Source organism: Barbus barbus (assembly GCF_936440315.1).
Source record: "Barbus barbus genome assembly, chromosome: 16".
In the NCBI taxonomy this organism is placed as follows: Eukaryota; Metazoa; Chordata; class Actinopteri; order Cypriniformes; family Cyprinidae; genus Barbus; species Barbus barbus.
The window spans coordinates 31066156-31093787 of NC_136744.1; the positions used below are offsets into that span (position 1 = coordinate 31066156).

At 34.0% G+C, this 27632-nt stretch overlaps 1 protein-coding gene across 3 annotated transcripts in view; it reads right to left on the minus strand.

The window, feature by feature from the left end:
- Window positions 1–27632, minus strand: part of LOC306882778 (inositol polyphosphate-5-phosphatase A-like) — a 154944-nt gene that overhangs the window by 90698 nt on the left and 36614 nt on the right. For all 3 annotated transcript variants that reach the window (XM_079437659.1, XM_079437660.1, XM_079437661.1), the window contains exons 3-4: window positions 25680–25780; window positions 22794–22881 (exon numbers count right to left, since the gene is read on the minus strand). In XM_079437659.1, the coding sequence (XP_079293785.1) occupies window positions 22794–22881; window positions 25680–25780 (189 nt within the window). The remainder of the gene's footprint in view (window positions 1–22793; window positions 22882–25679; window positions 25781–27632) is intronic.

Here is a 27632-nt window from a genome sequence, read left to right on the forward strand (position 1 = left end):
AACCTAAACCTAATTTTATCTAAAGTAGAGATTAAAACAGAATAAATGGAAATTAGGATGAAAAAACTGAATTTGAAAAAAGAAAAAAAAAAAATTTAGAGGGGGTTTGAGAAGAAAATAAAATGGTATATGGTAAAAATCTAAGGTATTTCATAGGGCCCTTGACACGCAGACATTTAAAGAGGCCAACTTTCCCATCGTGACTCCTTCAATGCCACACGCTCGTACGGTCTGAATAATGTCGGATCATAAATTAGCGGTCGGCCGTATCTCTCATGATCAGGTTAAGAGAAGCTTCAGTGGTCTCTCTGCAACTTTATTGGACTAATTTCTCGTCTGACGTCTCAAAGACTCGAGACATTAAACGTCTCATTTATATTCTGTTTTGTAAATATACCACGATCTGTCAGAGCGCATAAAGATCAGCGCTTTTCTTACACAGTACCTTCAGCTTCTGCTCATATTGCGTGGCATGAGGTAATCGGATTCCATTAGTAAAGTGCACACCAATGTATTTGCTGGAATATGCAATGTTTTAAAGCATCCCAGAAGTGCTTTATTTGTACATGCAACTTTCTCTATGACTCTATTTTCATAAAGATGCATGACCAAAGAGAAGCAGCACACGTTTCCATTGTTTTCCTCTGGTTTCCTGAAGTGAACATGTTGTGCTCGGCTAATCAGATCATCTTCTGAACGGCCACGTACATGATAAACATTGTCTGCATTATTAGATTTGCACACAAAAAACGTCAAAGCCGAACAATTCAAGCCTCCATTACTAATTAAACCGCCGCGAGCGCTCGTTCTCATGCACCATCTTTAATTGTTTCAGATGCCAATGATAAAACGCCTTCATACACTTAGGCTCATTAATGTAAATCATATTCCACTATAGATGTCCAATAATTAAAAAGAATATTTCTCTGTTTTAAAAGGTATCCTCATTAGATAGAGACTCTTTCAGAGCGGCTCGCTCCACAGAATGATCGATTTCTCTTTATTCCCCACGCATGAAAATATTGTTAATGTTGACGTTGAATGTTCATCAATCTAGATTATCGTGCTCTTTAATATCTGCCCGGTTCCTGTGATCGTTCTTTATGCATCTGATTGGATTATGAGCGTTCAGCAGATATGATTGGATGTGACGGCGCCGAGTCTTACAAAAGAGACCCAAGGACACCAACTCTAACCAACTTCTACTTCTAATCTGCTTTAAAAGACGCACACATCACGTCATTTCCATCGTCAAATCATGCCAGAGTCCAACTGAACTGAGAACGACTGCTGAAATACGCCTTTCCTGATGTGAACTGAGTTTACAAACAGGATTCATATTTGAATGAAAGGAAGTAGAATCAAAATTAATAAATCAAAAATAAATCAAATAAGTAAAGATGAAAAAAATACATATGTAAATAAAAATATTAATATGCAAATAAAGTAAATGATTTAGTAAGTAAGAAAGTCAATAAATAACTTAAACTTAAATAACTTTTGGTCTTTTTTTTTTACTTTTTTGGGTGGGGGTGAATAAATATATAAATAACAGTAAAGATGTAAATGAAGTAAAAGATTAAATAATTTTTGAAATATTTTAATTAAATTGAATTAAATTAATAGACAATTAAGAAAATAAGTAAATAAATCCAATAAATAATAATGAAGTAAATAACAGTATATAAACAAGTAATCAGATAAATTAAGATTTAAATAAATAAATATACTGACAAACAACAATCAACCAAAAAAATCAACTCAAGTTTTTATTATTTACAAGATATTTGTTCTTGTTTTATAATAAACGTGCTTCATTTTGATCAGTTTATCAGAAAGCAAGACGTCATATGCTCATTTTTCATCTCCAGTAAAGCGTCTTGATTTAAGGATGGTTAGACATTGGTGCTGGAAAACAAGGCCGAAATACTGAGGAAGATACTCAACATTTAATGCCACCACTTTATGAATTTAAGACTTCCTGCTTTGATGTAAGATTTAGTGGAAGGATGAAAGACTTTAAGACTTGCAGTAACCCTGTTTCTTTCTTTCTTCAAAATGTGACAACATGCCCCATTCCCCGTAACACAGTAAAAAGAAAGAGTTTCAGAGACGGCGGCCAATCAAACGAAGTGCTTTAATGGAGCAGAGATGCTGGGAGCCTACAGCTCAGTGTTTCTCGAGCAGAGAGCGTGACGCTTGAGCTCCTCGCGGATTCTTTGTCTTTATGTGAAAGCGAGTGGCTGGCGATGATGTGTTATGTAAAGTCGGTGGGATCCGCTGCATGCGGCTTAGTTACACCTCAGTGCATCAGAGAGAGACGCTCGAGAGCAGGGAAACATTCTCACATCCAGAAATGATGCCACGATGCCTGATTTGTGTAATAATAATCACAAGCAAAGGGCTTTTCCCAACACAAACGCTCCTTCAGTTTATCTGGGACGTCCCATGAAAGAAGATCAAGAGCGCTGTTCAGAGGAAGAAACTCAAGCCAGGTTGTGTTTGCAAAATAAAAGAACAGAGAGAGAGCAAAGGATCATGGGATTACAGCAGACAGAATCCAAGACTGACAGAAACACACACAAAAACTGAACTTCCTGCAACGTCAACACAACTTCCTGTTCAATATTTAAAATGAATTTACAATGTATTTTTTTCTCTCTTTCTCTCTTTTTAATTTTTTATAAAGGTTGTTTTGACCTTTCTTATTTTTAATGTTTTATATATATATTTTTATCTGTCATATCCCATCTCCTTTGTAGAATTATAAATACATGGGTGAAGTCAGCTAAAATGGGCCACGTGTTGGTAAATGACTTATAATACCTGTGCATGAGATCTAATGATATTCTTATAAATTAGCATGGGTCTCTTAAATATATTTATATTTTTTAAATGTGAAAAAGTATAAAAGTTTTAAAATTATGAGAGTTAGAGTACCAACAGGTACCTTCTTGAGCCACGGGACAACATTCAGGCAAAATGGTCCAGCTGTTCAGGTAAAATGGGCCAATATAAAGAGAGAACAGCTTTCATTTCAGCTTAAATCATTTTATTTTTAACAGTAAATTGACACTATTGTCTTTAGTGTGCCATAGATGTACCATAAATGTATTTCATTAAATAGAAAGTTGAATGAATATTTAATTAAACAGCAATTAAAAATGAACTGATCGTGTTGTATAGGTGTGTGTTTCTGTGCACTGGTGTCTGTTGTGTGCATGTATGTGACGTGTGTATGCTTGTATTTTTTTTAAAGACTGGTAAGATTTTGTATGGATACATATCTAGGCCTATAAACCTATTTCCACCCTCAATTTCTGTGTAAAAGTGTGTGTGTGTGTGTGTGTGTATGCAGCCCATTTTACTGACATCTTCCTTTCTTTCCCTCTCTCTTCTCATCTCTTTGTTTCCTTTCTTTGCTTGTCCTCCTGCCATACTGTCTGCAATGCTTTTTTTTTAAAGACTGTTAAGGTTTTGTATGGATACATATCTAGGCCATTTCTACCTAAAGTGACATTTTTATTTGAAAGATCATTACATTTACATTTACATTTATTCATTTAGCTGACGCTTTTATCCAAAGCGACTTACAATTGCTATATATGTCAGAGGTCGCACGCCTCTGGAGCAACTAGGGGTTAAGTGTCTTGCTCAGGGACACATTGGTGTCTCACAGTGGATTCGAACCCAGGTCTCTCACACCAAAGGCATGTGTCTTATCCACTGCGCCATCAACACCAAAGGCTTATGAACATCACAGATCATGTTCATAAGCCTTTGCTTTGTTGGTTAAGCTTACTTGTAATTGCTTTAGAACCCTTATTAGTGATTAATGAAATTTTCTATGTCAGGCTCAATTACCTTACAGTTTCTCTGACAAGCTTCATGTAACACTCTGCCCTTCCCGCCTTAAAAAACTCAGACCAATAACAATTATTGTTACATGTCAACAAGTGTTGAAGCAACAATGCAAGATCAGTTATTGTGATTTTCTGTAAAAAATTAAAGAGATATAATGCTACAATCTTATTTGGCCCATTTTAGCTGACTTCACCCAACATGCATACATACATAAATGCTTTTTAAAGTGCAATTTTTTTAAAATTATTTATCTTGTAATTCTTTCTTGCTTTCATTTCATTTGAAAAATGCTAAAAAATTATTGGCATGTCAAATACTGACAGAAACTCTATCTTTATGACAATCCACCAAAATAAAATTCTGGTTAAGATGAAAAAGGTAATAATATAATATAATAACTGAGAATTTTACATGAAAGCTCTAATTTATACAAAAAATGTTTTATTGTAAATTAGCGGTTACATTTTCATTTTATTATATTTTAAAATACTTTTTTTAATTACATTTTTTAGACTATTTAAATCAATCAATCAATCACCCAGAAAACTGAAGATGAAAAACACAATTTGGGAACAAAAACCAAACGGAATTTGCTCTCAGAGAAGATGCATCCCTTAAAAACAGAGACAGATGCAGCTGGATCCAGCGGTCGACCTCGATAAAGAGTTCATGAGGGCTCGTTTGAGTCTCATCTGGGTTTGACCAGTTCATTTGACAAATAAGTGTCTTAAGATTTGGCAGGAATGACCCACATCTCATAAACGACACACAGCTCATGGGAACGGCGAGAGACGGCCTTCATCTGCTCTCTGCTTGCACAAACGCACAGGAATGCAATTAAACGCTTAACATTAAGAGCTGAATCTAACTAAAGCAGCATAACATCCAATCTAATTACACAGGCCTTTAATGAGCTTCTAATTGGCTGATGGGCTCTGAACACAAGAGAAGCATTCAGAAAACAGCATGTGGACTGAAGTTTCCTTTCTCTGTGATTAAAGTCCACTTGGACAGAATTAAACGCTGAAATATGGTTATGTTTGCTTTATGGCTTCATGAGTGAGTCTTTCTGAAGTTTCTGGACCAGGTGCTCAGATGAAACGCATTCAGAGCAGATAAACAACGCTCTGTTAGTTCGTTTAGCGTCCATCGCATGATTAATATCAGGCTGGGTCTTCTTGAGAAATAGTACAAATTTACTCCAAAATCTCCAAACGAACATCACAGATGAAGCTGCTGAACTCAAAGACCTTCATCAGCCTTTTACAGCGTTGTTCTGTTTGCAGGCTAAAAACAGGCTCAAAATACCACAGATATGCTGTATATTTACACATTTCTGACTCAAACACTCTCTTTCTCTTAATTCTGTATATATCCGACACTATTCAACCTTCATGTGGCCTATAAAACCTTTATAGCTTGTTAAATGTCATCAAAGTTTGTTTAGTGCATCTAATGCATGAGTCTAGAATAAAAATAAATCAATTAAACTCAAAAGGAAGGAAAGAAACAAACAACAAAGAAATTAAAAATACAAAAATAAATTTTAAAAATAATTTACATAAGTTTAAAAATAGTTACAAATGAATAAAAACAAATAAATAATATTAATAAAACTCAAAAGGAAAGAAAAAGTAAAAAAAAAATTTAGACATTAAAAATACAAGATTAATAAATAAATAATAAATAAAAAATATATAAATACTGAATAATACAAATAAATAAAAAATGATACATAAGAAAATTATATAAATAAACCTTAAAAAGTAAATACAAAATACAAGATAAATAAATAATAAATGTAAAAAAATAAAAATAAATAAAAGATACAAATAAATTAATTAAATGAAGAAATAAATAAATAATAAAAAATATATAAATAAAACTCAAAATGAAAAAGAAAGTATATTTGTATTCGTGATTTATCCATTTAATTAATACATTGTGACAAAACATTAGATTGGAATCAATAATATTGGAAAATCTCCCAGTCCTTCATTAGGCATTTAAGACCTTTGAAGCCTGTTAATTGTTATCAAAGTTTGTTTAATAAGTACAAACACAGTCCTTTAAAATAATAATAAAACACCAATAAAATGCTGAAACGGTCCACTCATTTATGAAATCTCTGTAATCTCCCTCATCCTCCTCGTTCCTGTCTGAACTCTCTGACCTCGAGGACACTGGATTCATTTTCCTGAAGAAAATCCATGGAGGAAGAGCGTCAGAGATCAAACCCTCGGCAGACTTGAGAAACAACCTTCATGAGCCGGTGCATCTTTAACTCCAGACTCAGATCATCTCAGTGACACAACCAATCACAAAATCCTACCAGACTAGTCTGTGTTTGAGAGATATAATGAGTGTTTGGGAGCTGAAAACATTTCACACGCTGAAGATGAACACGTTTATAATGTACAAACAGAATCAGAGCAGTTCTGCTGTTAGAATTAATTCTGTTTCAGACCGAGAAATCAGAATCACAGCACCGAGAGAAACGGAGTACACAACGGCACTGTCCTTGGAGCGGACCTGACCTACATTTCACTGCTGGTTATACTCTGTATAATTGTGTATGTGACAAATAAAATCTTGAATCTTGAAATACTAAATACTGCATTACAACAGGCGGCCCGCAGCAATAATATCTGTCCCGCGACCGCAGCCAGATTATTTAGATAGCGGCTGGTTCTGAAATAGATCTTTCATGACAGCATCAGTTACTCACAGTCAGAGTATGTGAGCGGAGCGGAGCTCGAGCGGAGCAGTGTGATTTGAACGGAGCGAGGAGCGAAATCAGCGGAGTCAGTTTTCACTCGCTCCATCACCGCTCCATCACGAGTACAATTCATGCCAACGACCCGTAATATAACTGTATATTCAGCAAGAATTCACACGTTAAACATATGTAGCTAGCTAGATAGAAAAGGATCACTCAAATCAGAAAGAATGTGAAGGCTATGATGACTGCAGTGGACATGAGCGGGAAGTTATATTTCAAGGAATTTATTTGTTCCTTCTGAATATTTTCAGCTGACTTTTTCTCAGAATTGCGTGATTTAAACTCACACTTACGAGTTAAAAAGTCATAATTCTGAGATATAAACGCAATTCTGAGAACATATCAGTCTTTTTTCCCCTCAAAACTGGACTTTAACTCGCAATTCTGACATACTCTGATCGGACACCGCCACACAAATGTGGCTTTTAGTTAATGACTGTGGCAGGATTTTACACAGAGTTACAGCTCACTACCAGTTACAAAACAGTCAGTCACAGGCAATTCTGGTTGCATTTTTCCATCAATTAATATCTTAAATTATCCTTTATGTTCTGGCCCGCCATCTAGTGGTGATTTCTTTTTTGGCTCAATGCCAAACGTACTTGATTTAGAATACACTAATGTATCAGAAAATTACAAGAACAGAATACAGGAAAAGAAAGAAAAAAGACAGATAACAAAAGAAATAAAGAACTAAATACAACTAAATAAAAAAATACAAGATAAAAAAACTAAAAACAATGCAAAGAAAGAAAAAGAAAAACAAAGAATAATAATAAAAGAAAGAAGTTCTCATATTAAAATATAATAATTTTAAATATAAACATTTTAAAAATAAATATGTAAAGAAATTATTTTAAATTAATTATTTTAAAATAAATTAAATTAATAAACGCAAAAAGAAAGAAACAAAGAAAGAACAAATGATAATTAAAAAAAGTAAATAATATTTTTATAATAAATACTAATAATTATAAAAACATTAAAAATAAAGAGAATGAAAAAAACTAAATGAGAAAAGAAAGAAAGAAAGAAAGAAAGAAAGAAAGAAAGAAAGAAAGAAAGAAAGAAAGAAAGAAAGAAAGAAAGAAAGAAAGAAAGAAAGAAAGAAAGAAAGAATTGTAAAAGAAAGGAAAGGAGGGCTGGTGGTGTATCTGTTAATTCTGTTAAGTGGTGGTTGTGGGTTACAGGTTCATGTAAATGCGCCGCTGCTTAACTAAACAATACAGGAGTGAAAGAATAAACCAATCGGATAACAGCAGACAAGTTAAAGCTCAGGACACACAGCGCCTGCCAACCCCATTACAGTATTGAACATCCCACAATCCAGCAGAAGCAGCATCCGGAGCCACACACAACTCATCTGATGATGAAACACAGCTGAAGCGTTACACCAAGCACTTCAACACACACACACACACACACGCACACACACATTACTGATAATGCCGTTTCATTAAAGCAGGTTATTCAGATAAGAGTTAAACATGTCAACAGCAGAACTAACGCTGCACTAGAGAAGCTCTGATGGACAGTTCGACAGATAATGAGTGTTTCCTTCAAGAGCTGCTCACCCAGGCTTTGATTAGAAATACAGTAAAACAAATTAATATTATTACAATTTAAAACAGCTGTTTTCTATGTGAATATCTGTTAAACTGTAATGTATTTCTGTGATCTGCAGCTGTATTTTCAGCATCATTACTCCAGTCTTCAGTGTCACATGATCTTCAGAAATCATAATAATATACTGATTTACTGATCAACAAACATTTCTGATTATTATCAATGTTGAACACAGTTGTGCTGCACAATATTTTTGTGGAAACCGTGATGTATTTTATTTTTCAGGATTCACAGATGAATAGAAAGTTCAAAAGAACAGCATTTATTTGAAATAGAAATATTTTGTAACATTAAACAAATGTTTTTACCGTCACTTTCAGTCAATTGAGTGCATCCTTAATGAGTATTAATATAAAGTATTAATTTCTTATAAATAATAAATAACAAATAAAGCATTAAAACAGAAATATTAAAACTAAAAACACAACATTTGAGAAAAATACAATTAAATTTGCGAAAAAAAATAAAACTGATTTCATAGGGCCCTAAAAATTAAATTTTTGCTCAACTTAAAAAAGAAAAAGAAAAAAATGAATTGTTGTTAAATTGAATTAGTTTCATGGTTTCAATTAATTAGTCATGATTTTTTATTACAAAAATTTTATTTAAGCATTAAAACAAAATCCAGACAAATTAAAATGGAAAAAAAAACAATTTGGGAAAAAATAAAATGGAATAGGCCACTAAAAATGTGTAAAACTTGTAAATAAATTGTTAAATTCTATATGTGTCATGATTTCAAATAATTAGACAAGCTTCGATTACTAAAATCTGATTTAACCATTAAAATAGAACAATAATAGAATAATAATCCAGAAATATTAAAATGTAAAATAAATAATAATAATAATTTGGATAAAAAAAATATTTTTTAAAAAATTATTTCATAAGGCCCTAAAAATGTATTGAGTGTTAAAACTTTAGATACATTTTTGTTAAATTATTTAACGTTCATGATTTCCATTAATTAGACAGAAAAAACAACCAAGGATAAAAATCTAGAAAAAACTAAAATGGAAAAAATGGAACTTCAGGAAAACATTTTCCTGAAATGACCCTAAACTGTTTACCCATTAATTATTTTTCCATCTTATTTTTATTATTATAATTATTTATTTATTATTATTATTATTAACAAGGTTTTCGTTTTTAGTTTTTTTTATCTGTCATGTCCTTTGTATAAATAAATAAGTTTTTAAAGTACAATTCAATTCATAAATCTTAATTTAATTTGCATTAGTTGTGAACACGATGCTGAACTGGAATTTTAGTTCAAGAAACAAAAATAAAGAAGTATTTCATTTAACTGTAATATGTATAGGTTTGTTTTAATTAGCATAATAATTGAGATTTTTACATCCAGGTTTTAACAGTCCAAGCTAACACACACACACACACACACACATTTCTCTCATCTTCAGGCCGTCTGTTGGGTCTCCATCCTCTGAAGCAATAAGATCAGTGAGAAAACCCCATTACGACCGACGGCGAGTGAGAAATGGCCTGGAGCGAAGATAACGATTTCTCAGCAGCATTAAGCGCACGTACGTGACATATCCGTGCTGCTGCTCACACTCGGCCGCGTGGATGCAGGCGCGCTCCGTCCCGTCTGCACTGTGTTTGGATTAGTCTCTGATGGGTCCCTGAAGATCCCCGCAGACGGCCCCATAGATATACACTTTAGCTGCGGAAAGGTCAGGCGTGCGGGACGCAGCAGGCAAACACGCATGAATCACGGGAGATTTGGTGCATGGCGGCGAATGAGTAACCCCGACACCCCATTATTTCCCCTGTTCTCCAGCAGCCCGGATTCATGCCGGCGCATGCCGTCAGTTCATTAGGAGCAGATCCCATCGCGCCGCACGCCGCTTTAATTCCACCGCTCGCTGTGGAATCAATGTGTGATCAATACTGCATCAGTGTCAATGAAAATGACAATCGGGCAGTAATTAAGCGGTTAATGTTTGATTCAGATGTCATGATGAGGCCCGTCTGCTTATGTGTGTTTAAAGCAGCGGATGAAGTCTCTGCGTCTGACGGATCACGCTGATCTGATTACACAGACAAACCTGATTACAGCGCTCTGAACGAGAGGAAGAGCAACACGACACAGACTGAAACTCACGCGCTGGAATCTGGAAAGGAATAACCAGAATCTGCTGTTATGGTTTAGATGAAAGATTCCTGATCAGCTTAATGATCAATCAGTGCAAAACCACCTTTCTGAGGTTCATCAGAGCTGGGTACACTTCTGTAATATCTATCTATCCATCTATCTGAATATCTATTTATCCAAAATTCTATCCATCTGGATATCAATCTGAATATCTACCCAAGTATTTATCTGAATATCTATCCATCTGAATATCTAAATATGTATCTGTTGGAACATCTATCCATCTCTCAGGTCTATGAACCTTCAAACATCAAGATTTCCTAAACTTTTTTCAAAACTTTCAAACAAGGCTTTGACATGCAAACATCTGTCTGCTTTTCTAGTTAAGAATTACAATTTCTTCTAATTTTATTTTGTTGCACTTCTGCTTCCTTATTTTTAAATCTGAATTGCAACTCTGCTTTCGTTTGCTCTCAACCTCAGCACGTCAAACCCATCTCAAATCTCGACTCAGTTCTGAACGCTGACATTATAAGATCACATGCTCTGCTCTCTCCAGTCTTGAGAAATACGACTGCTAGTTCAGTCTGAGAGCCGCATTTGGCTGCTAAACGCTAAAGGACACGATTGACATGTTAAAGAGCCTCTCGCATGCATCACCAAAATCCTGACAGAAGACTGCTCTCTCTCTGTCTCTCTGCGCTGGGATTTGCCGCATGCACTCGAGGGCTCTTCATCAAGCACTGTAACGAGGCCCAAAAGCTTGGGCTTAATGAATTATTAAATGCGAGTCAATAAAGGATAAATAAGAACAACAAATGCAACCTTTGGGTATTTAATTAGCAGAGGTGGAGCGCTGCATTTCTAATGCGCTCTATGCTAATCGCGTTTGAGATCTCACTCCGACCAGCAGATTTTTGCCCCAGAACGCCGGCGATCCATCAGAGGCCCGTTGATTCGTGTCGCCGCTGTCCAACTCATTAATAGTCCGTTAGCGGAGTGACCAGAGGGCGTCAGACAGACTCCCAAATCAATGCTCCTAACAGTCAGCTGAGAGAGACAGAGTCAGCGATCTGAGGACCAGAGATCAACACTACTAGATTAGCATCTTACTGACAGGGTTTACCCAGCAGGTGAAAATTGTGCATCTGACTGCTTCGTTAACTAACAGTACTAATGATGCTTGACTTAACATGCAACTGTGATGTTTATTCATTCAGTCACATGCCACACAACTCAATCAGGTTTGTAGGGATCTATGATTTCAGTGAAAATACAGATGGAATCCAGTCACAAAAATGGAATTTACTATATAACACTGAATGTCACGGAATTTGACAAATGTTGGACAAATAAATCAAAAGCAGAGAAAGTGATAATCACTTCACCAGCATTTCACCTGATAAATCGTCAGATACACACAGAGACGCGAAGATCTTTGACAACCCGCCAAAATGTCCTCAGACTGATAAGCTCCTCTTGCACTATATATATATATATATATATATATATACACACTCTATACATAAACGCATATAACTGCACAGTTTAGTTTTATTTAACTGGTTTGCATTCTATCCGCCATGTGCCTTATGCCACTTTATCTATCTCTTTCTTTATTTTTCTACAATGTCCTCATCTGTATATCTGTATGGTTGTATGTACATATGTTTAAACTGTATTTATCTGTATTTGAGCGTCGACTGTCAGTGTTTAATGTTAACTGTATGCACCAAGGGTCTGAGAGTAACGCAGTTTCAGTTCTCTGTATGTATGCGCCGTACATGTAGAAGAATTGACAATAAAGCAGACTAGACTTGACTAAAAGCCTGGTTTAACTTGAATAAATTATGACAGGAATACATTATTGTATGGCAGAATGTATTTCTCAATGTAATAATAATAGAGATTATTAAAACATACTTTTAAAGGAATATCACAATTTTTTAACAAATTGTTTTAAACATCTGTGCAGAATTTTGTTTGCCAAAAATTAGATTTTTTTTATTTTATTTGACTACATTTAAAAAAGATCAATTACATTTGTTTAAGTTTCATGCATTAATTTGATTACCAACATTTGTTAAAACTGTTATAAATTATTTTAATTGTTAATTTTTTATTAATTAAATTATTACACCTTTTTTTTTTTTATTACATTTAAATTAAACCAACACAGACTCCAGAAAATAAATAAATAAATACAAATTTGGGGTAAAAATAATAAAAATAATTTGCAGGGGGGGAAAAATAGAAAAAATTAAATTAAACGTGGGAAAAAATAAATAGAATTTGTGGAAAAAATAGAAGAGATTTCATAGGGCCCAAGGCTTTGACATGGTGAAACATGGCATGAAATTAGATTGAAAAATCAAACTTATTTATAAGCAGAAATTAGGTTTTATGAAGACGTACATTCAGACCGAATGACCTTTAACCTGACACTGCAGGTCCACTCACACACTGACACACACACACACGGCTAATGATGCTTTTAGCTGCATTAATAATGCTGATGGAGTGTGTGTGTGTTTATATATCACACACAAACAAATGTGCTCTGTGAGAGATGTGCCAAATGAAGGGTAAGCAAAGTCAGTTTGCCGTAATTAAAGAGAGTCTTTTAGAGGACAGCGGTGTCTGACGGCGTCCATGTGAACGAGAAACAAACTAATGCCTAAAACACACCTGCCAGAGACAAGAGAAATGAGCACTCTGTGTGTGTGTGTGTGTGGGGGGGGGGGGGGGGGAGCCGTTCATAAAATTAAACATTTCAGACTCAAGTCGTAACAGGAAACGGTCAACAGGAAGGTCACGAGCTGATCAGATGAAATGTGCTCCGTTCATAAAGTAATGGTAAACATGCACAGAATGAATCATGGGTATACTATGAGAGTAAAACAAGAATTACTGAACATGACACTGAATTAAAACCAATCTGTTTTCTTAAAAAGCCATAAAGTGGCTCCAAATGTTTCATAACCGCTTCTGAGCACAAATACAGATACTTTGATAAAAATATCAATCAAAATGAAACAAAAAAAATAAACTATTCTAGTATCACATTTATGATATATATATAACTGATTAAAAAGAAATGTGTATTTTGAATGCAAATGGAAGTTGATGTGGATAAAATAAATGTATTATATGTACTGTATGTTCTATACTATAGATGACGGGCTGAGATACAGACATATGCTTTGATAACGAGCGACATGCACACATTTTAAGAGTCCTAAAAGCGTCTGGGCTGAAGTTTGTGTCAGATTCATGTGAATTTCAGGAGCGGGCTCCCTTCACACGGCCTCATTTGAATTCCCGTCGATGCAGGAAGGCCATTCATCAGGACGCTTCGCTGCTGCTCACAAATGCATGGAGCTAGCAATAAAATTAACCTTGTGCCAATTGTTTTCCCACATGTTTGATGGGCCGCTGGCAGCTCATCCGTTACTGCAAGGATATAAAAGAAGGCAGCAGCAGGTGCGCAGAAAATGATGACCGATGCGCTCGACACGACAAGAGAAGATCTGGATCTGATTCAGCTCTCTTCTGAAACCTAGTGAACTATATAGACAGCACCCTACCAAGACAGCATACTATCGGAAATAATTTGGTTTTCCTGGTCATCAATGATCGGCCTTTTAAAATTGCATGTACATATATGTGTTTATGCTATATATATTATCACCATATCTTGAGTTCAATCTTTGCCGACTTGTTTTCTGTCAATCAGCACAGGTTTGGTGTTGAAGTGGAAAAAGCATTATTTGTGGATCATTTTAGCAAATTCACTCAAAAACTGAAGTGATGTAAATATATAATATATATATATATATATATATATATATATATATATATATATATATATATATATATATATACACAAAGAGTAATAATAATTTTTTTTAATTAATTTTAATTAAATAAAAAAACTTATTTCCACTAGTTGCCAAGGCAGCATTTCTCATTTTAGTTTAATTTGATGTACTAAAATTCTGAAGTAAAATTGAAATTAAAACTATTTTTTTATTTAATTAAAACTATACAGACATGTAAAAAATAACAACAAAATTACTAAAAGTTTACTAAAAAAAAAATTGTAACTAAAAACTACATTGTAACTTTAAATTAATACAAAATTAAAATATAAAACTAAAACTAAAAACTGCTAAAAATAAAATAAAATTACAATAGTATCTCAATTACACTAAAATAACAAGCAAGAACTAATAACATTGAATGCAATGTAAATGTAAACTAATGCATTATTAATCTGACCTAAATAATATAATTTTATCAAATTTCAGTAGAGATTGATGCACATTTACTGGTATTTTCTACTAACTAGCATCGTATCTCAAACTTTTTAAATGCTTGTGGTGCACTGTGAGATTATCAACCATGATGCCTTAAAATACTGTCTAAGTAGGAGGCTCAGTAACATTTGAAACAGATGTAACACACAAACACAGCTTGTGTTTACAGTGCAGAGAGAGAGAGATGCTGGGTGAAAAATCCTTCAGTGGATGTTTATTTGCTCTCAACACCTCCTAAGCGATCAATATTTTTAATTTGGGGCCAAGTTATTATTTTTCACATCACTGCGCTGGGGAGCAGAGTAAAGTGGCTCATATTTTAGCACTAAAAAGATCGATATGACAGCCTCACCTTCACTGTGGCCCTTACACACACTCACACGGGGCCGAGGGCAGACACACACGCTCTGCACACATCATCATCACACACACAGGTGATTTACTCACCCCTGCTAAACCAATCTGACCACACACACACTGCACGGGTTTACTAGTGCTTACACGTGTGTGTGTGTGTGTGTGTGTGTGTGTGTGTGTTAGAGCCGTGTTTCCTCTCTGAGGGTCGCTCATATCAGATGCATCTGTTTCTATATAATCCATTAGCTGCGTATATATTTCGCTCCAAATTTCTCTAGCGCCTCGCCCTCATAATTCACGTCTGATGGCAGATTCATCGATTGTCGCTCAGCACACATCCAGACGTCTGTGTGTGTGTGTTTTGGAGAGCGTGACTGATGGTGTGTGTGAATTATTGCTCTACATTATTACTCCAGTGATGTCCTGCACATTCAAACGGCCTCGACTGGCTCCGTCCCGCACTGGAATAAGACACACTGGATTTACTTTGCGATATTTTAAACTGGTTATGTTTAGAGTAGCGTCTCACATCCTCACTGGCCTGAATACATCTGAATAATAATGCTTTTATACAGCAAGCATGCATTAATTTGATCAAAAGTGACAGTAACGACATTTATAATGTTAGAAAAAAAATCTATTTCAAATAAATGCTGTTCTTTTGAACTTTGCATTCATCTGTGAATCCTGAAAAATAAAATGTATTAAATGTAAATACATTAATGTAATGTTTTCAACATTGATAATAATAATATATGTTTGTTGAGCAGTAAATCAGTATATTATTATGATTTCTGAAGATCATGTGATACTGAAGACTGCAGTAATGATGCTGAAAATACAGCTGCACATCACAGAAATACATTACACTTTAACACATATTCACATAGAAAACATATTTCACCATTTTTGATACAATTAATGCAGCCATAATGAAAAAAATAGGTTTCTTTAAGAAACATTTAAAAAAAAAAATACTCCAAACTTTTGAATGGCAATTAAAATTAAATTAATTAACCACAATTTATTCTGTAATTTCAGAAGATTCAAGATTCTAATTTGGTGTGTTCTTCAAATAAAACCAATAAATGCAGAATTACATGAGATAACATAAGTCTTGTTTTCTGAGATACAGATCAAAATTAAGCACGTTTATGATTAAAACTGGAACAAATATGTCAATGCAGTCAGAAAAATACACTTAATTCAAAGTAAAAACTAGTTTATTTTTCTCACCCCATTTGCAGATATCTTTTTTCCCATTTTAAGCATAAACTCACTTTTTCACACAAATTAAAACTTATATCATTTCAGCTTGCATCTTGATTTTTTTGTGTGTGTTTATACCATATTAAGTGTGATTTTATATATATATATATATATATATATATATATATATATATATATATATATATATATATATATATATATATATATATATATATATATATATATATATATATATATATATAATAATTTCATTATTAAACCATGTAAACATTTAAAAATATATATTTTGTTATAAAACAAGTTATTATTATTATTAGTTATTATTAATTTTAAACTTAAAATAATAAAAAAAAAAAAATTTTTTTTACATTTTAAAAATAATTGAACTTATTACTAATAAGTTAAATTATTTAATTTTTATTTTTTTAAAAGGACAATTGTTCTTGATGGACAATTATGATCATAAGAGCTCAAAAACCACAAAAGTTGAGGAATCATTGATGTCTAGAGAACAAAAATGCTGCAGGATGACACACACTGAACTTTAATACTAATGAGCACTAATGAAAACACACACACACACACACACAGTGAATCCTCCTGTACATCTGCATGGTGTGTTATTCTCCTCAAACACGCTTCCTCTCAGTGTCATTCTTCAGAAGGGCTCTTCTCTGTGTAAGAATTGATGGCATTACAGCGGCTGACACGAGTCTAATCCGCCGGGATAACAGCGCATGTTATCAGCCGTCAGCACACACTCATCCGACAGAGACAGAGACGGACGTGTGTGAGATTACCAAGAGACACTCGCGCTGCTGCAGCCTTCCTGCAAATACAGGGCTTTCAAAACCTCCAGAAATAAAATATCACATGCCGATACAGAACAAACCCTTACAATCTCAAAATAAATCAACCATCTCAAATTGTTTAACTTAATTAAACAGGCTGCTTATCGCATTTGACTGCAAACGAGGGGGAACTACTCAAGATTACACATGTACTGAAATTGGTTTATGCTCTCATATATCAACACGTCCATCGATATTGGGTTTAAAAGGAAGGCAATCAAAAGATTATTGTGCTGATACTAATACAATCTATACATCAAATGTGTTAAAGTTCTTAGTCTTTCTTTCCTGTGACGGGGCGGTTCAAAGGGAAGACATAAGAGGTGATGTTGATTTAAATGCCAGATACTGTTTATCGTGTGAACAAAATACCAATAATAGCCAGGAGAGAAGATTTTATGCATAACGAGGGACTTTTAATCATACACAAGCTCAAAACACAGCATGATTCTTTTATATATAATGAATCATTTTTAATAACAAGTCTGAAATACATTATGACTCTTATTTTGAAATGTCTACACTTTACTACTTCAGCTGCTCATTCAAAAATATGAGCGAAATATAGGAACCAACATACCAATAAAAAACTACAAATATATATATTTTATGAATAATGAAGGACATTTAATAATAAATAAGTTTTTCCCTCCTCGAATTTAACCCTAAACGGGCGATGTTTCCTGGGATACAAACATTTGAGAAGCTGTGGGGAGAGGCAGAGAAAGTGTGGGTCTTATTTCTTGGTTTCCTTTTGAAAGGGTGTTTGTTGTGAATATTTAGATGAGGTGACTTTTGTTCATACATTCATTGTTTCGCTCACAGGAAGCATTGAACTCTGCATGGCCACCTCTGGTGGGAAATCTACTCTCCCTCTGATAAAAGTTGATCTAGTTCATATTTACACATGAAGGAGGAGACTCACCTGTTTAAAAAGCTGCTGTTCAGCATTCGCTTCTTAGGTTTACACCAAAATGTTATGAATTGAATGCTTACATTTTGTGTAATCTGTCTCTAAATGTTTGTATCTCAGGGGATACGTCGCTCTTTTAGGGGTATAAATCTATACATTTAGGTATAGTGCCCAAACTAAATCTCACAGGAACCACAATTTTTACATCAACTTCAAATTTGGAACATAACTTAGACAGACATGGCGACTTTGATGTCATAGAAATTTTAGAGGGCAACATTTTATAAAATATTTTATATAAAATAAAATTAGTATACTACATTACCTTTACAGTAAGCTTGAACTTTTATAACTTTTTTTACACTTTCTTATTTTGAAATGCTTTCACTTCAGCAATAACCTGCTTCTTTAAAAAGAGACCAACCTTAGGTCTGTTTCCAGAGCATTCAGGAATTACAGCCATGTTGTAACAGCATTGATCAACCAGTGTTGTGTTTTCAGTCAATTTATACCCCAAAGGAGTGACGTATCCTGGGGATACAAACATTCGAATCAAATATAACACTCAAGATTTGAAACAAAAACATGAAATTGTATTATTTGAGTTCCAATACGATGGAAAATAGCAATAAATTAATTTTCTGATGTTCTTTTGCCCTTTTTAGGGTTAAGACCTCTTAAATTATAATTAAGACTTCTGATAAACTATTTATTTAAACTATTTTTACATAAAAGGGTGTGTGATTAAACTAAATGTTTAAACCCTGTGCTGTTCAGTCTGGTGGATCTGTCAGAGGTGTTGAGATTCGCCTCGGACTCGTCCTAATTAAAGCCACGGGTCGTGGCGAGACTCAGCGTGTGTTAGCAGTCGCTGTAACGCATTGTGACAGGAACACTTAATATCACACACACGCTGCGGTAATAAGGGGCGGACATTAGTGCACATCATTACCCATGAGCCTCTGGGCCCCGGGGCAGAGCGGCATGATAAATATTAATGGTGTGGAACTAGTGAACAGCGGCTGAATGATCAGGGATGCTTCCTCTAATTGACCTTTTACCTCCCGTATACTTTACAAGAGCCGTAAAACACGCCATCAGAGCCGCGGCTGTCACTCACACACACACTCTCTCACACACACACACACACACACACACACACACACACACACTCTCTCTCTCTCTCACACTCACTCACACACACACTCACACTCTCTCTCTCACACACACACATTCAAACACACACACACTCGCTCTCACACACACACAAACACTCTCTCTCTCTCTCTCACACTCACTCACACACACACTCACACTCTCTCTCACACACACACATTCAAACACACACACACTCGCTCTCACACACACACTCTCTCTCTCTCACACACACACATTCAAACACACACACACTCGCTCTCACACACACACTCTCTCTCTCTCTCACACACTCTCTCTCTCTCTCTCTCTCTCACACACGCACACACACACATATTCAAACACACACACACTCTCTCTCTCTCACACACACACGCTCTCACACACACACAGCAGTTGACCTCTGCAGTATAAAGGGCCTCCATAACTGTACCACAGCACAACAATATAGGTAATGGCATATATTTCATGTTAACATTGAGCACTCATCACCACCAGGTACAATATTCTGATTGTTTGCATCTTGTTTTTAGGCTCATGAATAATAATGTACTTGTTCTAATAAATTTATATTGTAATGTACTCCTACTAATATATTTTAAAAAATCCTCTTTACATTGCTGGTAGGTTATCACTGCACAAATGAACACACTCTCTCTGTTTAAAAAACTCAAATTAGAAGCGTTCTAAACTAATGTGCTGTCTTCACTGCCGCTCACATCACATTCTCAAGCAATTAAAGCCACAGCTTCACTGTTCATAGAGAAACATGCCAAAACGGTGGTAATTCATACAAACACAACCTCTCTCTCTCTCGAATGAATGAACACTTGATGAATTACACACTTTTCTGAGAATAGAATATTGAAGTGGAGATCGCTGAACTGCAAGTTAACTGGTGTTTCAGAAAGCCATCGAGAGAGCGTGCACATGGTTGCCATATTGACACACTTTATAAATATATTAATATATTAAGTTTCTGCCATATACAAATATATTGTGGAAATTTAATTTCCTGTAGAGCTGCTTTGCAACAATTTGTATCGTAAAAAGCGCTATACAAATAAACTTGAACAAACTTAGATATTCCCGTGTTGCACTTATGTGAAGCTCTGTTTTGGGGATTTCGTCTCTTTCTATCAGGCAACCTAGATGTAGCCTACATATTATACTCTATTCATTATTTTGTTTTACTATTTATTATTTTCTACTGTTTTAAACAGTGTTCTTGTATTCAAATTAAGCCTGGTCCACTGCTCTGAACGTGCCATGATATATATATATATATATATATATATAAATTATTTGTTTTTCTACATTTATTTATTATTATTTTTTTTATAAATTTATATATAATTTTTAGTGTGCGTATATATATATATATATATATATATATATATATAATAATGCATTAAATATATATAAAAGGTAAAATTATAAAAGCAAAAATAATTAGTATATATTAGTTTACATGTATTATGTATAAAATGTTATATATACATATATAGACAGAGGGAGAGAGAGCAAATTTATGTATTATATATTTATAAAACCAATTATTTTTATGTTACAAGATTTATTACATGAAAACAGAAACTATTCACGAGGGAGCTAAATCTCCCTCAGTACACAGCAAACACTGTCTGTCTCTGTCTGTCTCTCTCAACTCACATGATCTGAAACTGACAGCTCGAGCAGACAACAAACAGTTCCCCGAGCAAAACAAATGCAGTGTGTGGTTAAATGGCACGCGTCTGTCTGAGCGACAGCAGGTTTATTGACTGTCTGATACACCGATCGGATTCTCTCGTCTTGCTTTCCAGCACAAATATCTAAGCATACATTTACTGGAGAAGATGACTTAACATTTAAAACTTTAAATTAAGTGATTTTACGATTAAACAAATATCTGTCAAAAATCAACTGCATTCAAAGTTAAAGCAAGCATATTTTTTTGAGGCCACAGATATTTGGCTTTTGTTTAAAGCAAAAACTCACTTCATTTTGTTCAATTTCTCAGAAAAGCAAGAATTCATATCTTCATTTTTCATCTCCGGTAAATGCATCTTGATTAAAGGATGTTTAGACATTTGTACTAGAAAACAAGACAGAAATACTGAGGAAGAACATCTTCTGCAGTGCTCAGAAAGTTAGAAATATCATAAAATGTTTGATTTATCTTTTAAAATATTATACATGCCTTTGTGTTTTGAATGATCTATTAAGCATTATTATATATAACGTTTATAAAAGTATCAGCAAACATCTTGCCAAAACATTATAATCTAGAATCATCTCTCCTGCTGAAGTACAGTATTTCTGGCTCCACTGTATTTATTTCTGGGTTTCTGCTTCCATCTAGTGGCAGCTGCCGGAAACTCAATCTGAAGACGGATCGCTATTTATGAGATCACAAAACTGATATTATCCAGATATGGATGTTCATAAACAAACAAACGCCCTACAGATCTCATCAATAATCACCACAACATCAGTAACTTCAATTGATAAACATCATATTTATATCCAATTCTACCCATACATCTCAACTAGCTGATGGTTTATATCATCTCCAAACACCAACTATCATATCACGCAGCTCCAATAAGACTTTAAGATCTTTTAAAGATCATATTATGGATTTCTGTAAAGTTGTTTTGAAACAATGTGCATAAAACTGACTTGACCTGAACAGAACAGAAGAGCAAATCACATCAAATATCAATGTTACAAGATAAAAACCCATGTAAATCAATTTATGCCTCAAGATTAAGTTAATATATTAATTAATTAGTATATATAGTTTCATTTTTCATATTGTAAAATATACATTATTGGACTTCTATATTAATAAGTATGTGTGTGTGTGTGTGTGTATAAACACTGCATAAAATAAAAACATGTTTTTAAAACATTATTATTATGGATTTCTATAAAACAATGTGTAATGTGAAACAAACCTGACTTGAATTGAATGAAACAAGACTGAATCACAAAATATTAAATATCACAAGATTAAAACACATTCATGCATCTCAAAACTTTTTAAACACAAATATCTAAGTTAATATATTAAATATTATAAGGAGTTTGTATTCTAATTTTCATTTTTATTTTGTAAAAATAAAACATTATTGTGTTATATTTAAATAAATGTGTATGTGATATAAATAATCTATAAATAAACAAATACACACATTTTTAAAACATAAGCACTAGTGCAGGTGGCGTTTTATAAATATTAATATTATGGATTTTTTGTCCAATAAACCTGACTTTAATTCAAAATATCAAATATCACAAGATTAAGACGTACGCGACAATTTTATTCTTCCCAAAAACCTAAACATCTTTAAGTTGCTGCTTAAATGACTGAAATAGGATGTGCAGATATCAGGCAGACATATGTAGTCCATATGAATCAGACATACTATTATTAAACCTGTAAAACAATGAGCAGAAACTTTTCATTTATATCCACAGTACATGTCTGATCTGAAGGCATGTGCGCCCCCTAGCGGCTCCGTAGTGAAGCTGCAGCCGGAAACTACAGAAACAAACACAGCACTGAGGGACTTACTGTGAACTGCTCCTGGGATTTGTAGTTCTTGTCGAGGTAGACACGAGCACGGTTGAAGTCCTTCATGGCGTCACTGGACAGCAGCTCTCTGACAAAACAACACCAAACGCACATGATGCTCAACACTCTTACAGCAAAACACCACGGTAATAGCCAGGTATTTCATGTAGTGTGGAAATGATGATTCTTTGACGTGCTATTATATGTGTCCCTGCAGCACAAAAGCAGTCATCAGTAGCACAGGTATATTTGTAGCAATAGACAACAATACATTGTATTAGGGATGCAACGATACCATTTTTTCAGAACCGAACCGATCTGATCCTGAAAATTCAGAGTATCTGCCGATACCGATCCAATCCGATCCCAGCGCAGTTTTTTTTTTAATCGATGTAGAATTTCTATACTTCTGTGTGTGTTACTCTTCTGTGTGTTAAACACAATCTACTACATATAGATAGCTTAATTTTAATGAAAAATAACAAATGATAAATATATCTATGACAAAAATACTATTATAAACTTGGTTTATAATACAGCACAAGATACTCTAGAAAAATCATGGGTGCACAATTTTATAAAACCTAGTGAAACATTTTTATTTACAAATAAAAGTGAATAAGTGTAGGACTAAATCTGGTGAAACTATACACATTGCTCTTTGAATTGTTGTAAAATACATTCATGAAAAAACAAGCAAATACATTTATATATTAATATATAGGCTAGTATAAAATTAAAAGACATTTATTTTAAATCTATAGCACAGCAATGAAGGAAGCAACATATGATAGATAGGACAGAACAAGAAAGACTGTTAATAATCTTTCATTGCACAAAAGTATTATAATAAGTAAGGCTCCAATATAGAGCAGCAGAAAGCGCTTATGATCCCGTGAGAGAATGATGCGCTTGAAGCGACACGGAGCTCTCTGAGTCCACATAGAAACATTCAAAGTACCAAGGGAAGAGATATTGATGCGTAGTGTATTAAATCTGTGCGTAAGTGTATTAAGCCTTTTCTTTTAACAGTTTTAAACCTCAGTAACTGTGCGCTCGTGAAGAGTTTGACTGTAGAAACCGAACGAGACACAGTTTGAACGCTGAATGGAGGATCGGAGAGAAGAGTTTACCTGAACTTGAATTTAAAGACTTAGATATTCATCTGTACCTCAGATTAAACTATGTAACGGCTTCAGAACACCTGAAATATAGTGCATGAAAACTTTATGGTGCTTTTCTAATGTTTTTGTGCTTTCGTGGGGCTCAACAATAACACAATAGTATGCGCACAATATCGGATTTGGATCGGTCTCGTCTGACAGATACCCGATCCGGCAGAAATTCCAGTATCAGAGCCGATACCGATCCTGAGTATCTGATCGATGCATCCCTACATTGTATGGGTCAAAATTATACATTTCTCTTTTATGCCAAAAATCATTAGGACATTAATTAAAGATAGTGTTCCATGAAGATATTTAGTGAATTGCCTTCCATATTAAAACTTCATTTTTGATTAGTAATATGCATTGCTAAGAACTTCATTTGAACAACTTTAAAGGTGATTTTCTCAATATTTAGATTTTTTTGCTCCCTCAGATTCCAGATTTTCTAATAGTTGTATCTCAGCCAGATATTGTCCTATCATAACAAACCATACATCAATGGAGAGATTATTTATTCAGCTTCAGATGATGTATAAATCTCAATTTAAAAAAAATAATGGACTCTTGTGTCTTTACTATTATATATATTGCTGACTTGTTATCCCTGTAAAAAGTGACACATGAGTACTGTAATAGTCCAAATAATAGTCACAATAATAGTCCAAATAAATGCAAGTTTATTTTTAAAATGGAACAATTTGAGCCTTAACATTAAAAAAATCATTCTAAAAAATAATTTTTGCATATAGTCATTTCTAGTCTGATACAGTGAGAATATGAAGGGGAAACTGCCCAATTTTATTCAGATTCAAACTGATCAAAAATATGAATTTGCTGCCGATGCTGATATTTCTATGATGAAATTCTGATGCTTGTGATGTAAATCAATGAGATCTTTCTAACAGTAGAGCAGATACTGACATAAAATGATCTAAATATCAGCGGTCGCTCTATACCTCCAATAATATGTCTCATTAAGATGAGATTGAAATGATCCAAACATATAATGCAATGCTGATTGAGAGATGAAGAAATAAACGCTCCTCAGAAGATGTGAGATGAAGATCATTCCTCCGCTGAGGAACAGAGAAAGTAAAGCTTCTGGAAACAAACGCTCCTCAAAAGATCCTGATGATCAGATTTGAGACGCACTGATTTATCTAGAAAATGATTGATGGAGAATCAAGTAAAGCTGAGCTGCTTCAGTCCAGTAAGAGTTCATCTGGAGATATGACTGCAGTTATTCTGATGTTTACTTGATCAAAATCAGTCCAGATTTGACACGAGAAGCAGCAGCTGAAGATGGATGTTTGTATAATTAAACTAAAAGAGCTTTTGCTGGATAAAACACTCTAAACTCTCAATCAGATAGTTGACAGAAGACATGAGGAGATTGAGTGTGAAACAGCTTTAACAGCAGAGTTTGATCATTTAGAGCTTTAGAATGGTGTGTACGGTATCAAAGAGTTGGTACACGTCTGAAAAACCACGGTAATACCGTAGTACTCTCAGTCAGTCGTCAGCGATGGTTGTGGTTGTGTTTCTCTACGGCGTCTGCAGGTTGTGCTGAACAAACAGTGCGGTCGAGCTGCTCAGGTGTGTGTAAATATTGGCTTTGGTCTTTAATAATGAGACGATATTGAAAACACACACACACTGGAGCTGGAGCTGCTGTTTGATCAGGAACCGGATTCACTCTCGCTTCAGAGGAACTTACTTGATGAAGCTGTCCACGTGTGTCATAGATGCCTCGTAGTTCTTCCCTCCGACCTCCTGACAGTGAAGAGCCACGAAGAGCGGCCGGTGCGTCTGAACCGTCTGCAGGAACACAGCACACAAGGGAAACTTACTTTTAAAAGGAATGCATTACAAAATTGTGTTACTCCCTACAAAAGTAACTAATTACGTTACTTAATTTTGAGTTACTTTTTAAATCTGGGCAGGGTTTGCTTGTTTGTTTTTAATATAAAAGTTCTTATTGTACAAATATAAAGCCCTTTCACACCAAAAGTGAAGTGAATCCGGATCAGACTGAAGGAAATGTAAATTCACGTCTGTACAGTAGAGGGCGCCGCAAAGACATTGGTTAATAAAATGGGATTAAATGCATAAATTATATTTGTCTTAACATATTTAATTATTGCAGGTTTGAATAATATTCTGAGTTTGCATTTGACTGTGTGTGTGTAAGTGTGAGTGTGTGTGTGTGTGTGTGTGTGTAAGTGTGTGTGTGTGTGTGTGTGTGTGTGTGTGTGTGTGTGTGTGTGTGTGTGTGAGAAAGTGAGAGAGAGGCGGACATACTTTACTCAAGTAAATTTAAAAACTATCTGTAGTTTATCAGTGTTTTTCTTTGGAAAACTTTACTTCACTACGTTCCAAAGCATAATGTCATACTTTTAACTGTACTACATTTCATCAATTAAAGTTGATGGTTTGTTTACCTTTAATACTTAGGAACATTGAAAATGTAGTACTTTCTTGTACTCAAGTAAATCTTTGAATTATTTTTACTTGAGCAAAAGTAATAGATTTCTAATGTAATTAAGCATAAAATGATATTTAATATGAAACGTAGTGCAGTAAAAAGTACAACATTATGCTTTGGAATGTTGTGAATTAAAGAAAAACACTCTGATAAAGTACTGACACTTGAAAAGTACTGTTACAACGGAGTAAAAATACTTCAGTACTGTCCGCCTCTGAGTGCAAGTCAGTCATCACCATTACTACTGCTCTTGATCATGCAAACAACCCAAAGTCCATCAGAAATGTAGCACTTCTGACAGCATTACAAGTTCTTCAAGAAGTTATATAGCATACTATTAGATTCAAATCTTAAGTGGAAATAAAAAAATGAATGCCTTGGCACTTAGTTGGAGCACTTAGTAACTGGGAATAAAATACAAACTAGAACTGAACTAAAACAGAAATTAAAATGTTGAAACCTAAACAGTAATATTTAAAAATAAATAAATAAAGATGACAAAAGCATTAAGCTAGGAAGTGGAAATAAAAGGGAAATCAAAACAAACAAAATAAAATATAAATTAAACCTAAATATTAACACTTAAAAATTTATATAAATTACAAAAGCATATAAAACTACTTTTATAAAAGTAAAATTAAAATGAAAAAGTTAAAAAATTAATTAAAAATATTGATTAAAAATTTATTTAAATTAAAGTTTATCAAGCAAAAACAGCTAAAAATCAAAGATGTACGCTGACATATTTCTAATTTAATTATTCAAGAATCAGGATTCCCATTAATTTAGAAAACTGGGATATATGAGTAAAGTCTTAAATTTATTAAAAATAAATTAAAATTAAATCTTACAATGTCAAGGAAATTTGTCAAGTTTCAGGTACAAATAGCTAGAATGAATGAATGAATGAACATTTTTATTTTATGTTATTGTTGTTTATGTTTAAAAACATTCAAAAAACATTCAGTTCTTGAATTCTGGAATTATACAGTAACTATTTTTGAATATAATTAATAATATAATAATACAATCAATCAATCACTACTAGTTTCTGCAAATAAAAATAACTGGAGAAGCACTGGAGTCAAAAAGCTGGAGAAGCACGGATGTAGACTCTGTTCAGAGCAGCACAATAACTAAACATGAGTGTTTACGGTCGTATAAAAGTGCTATTAATAACACAGC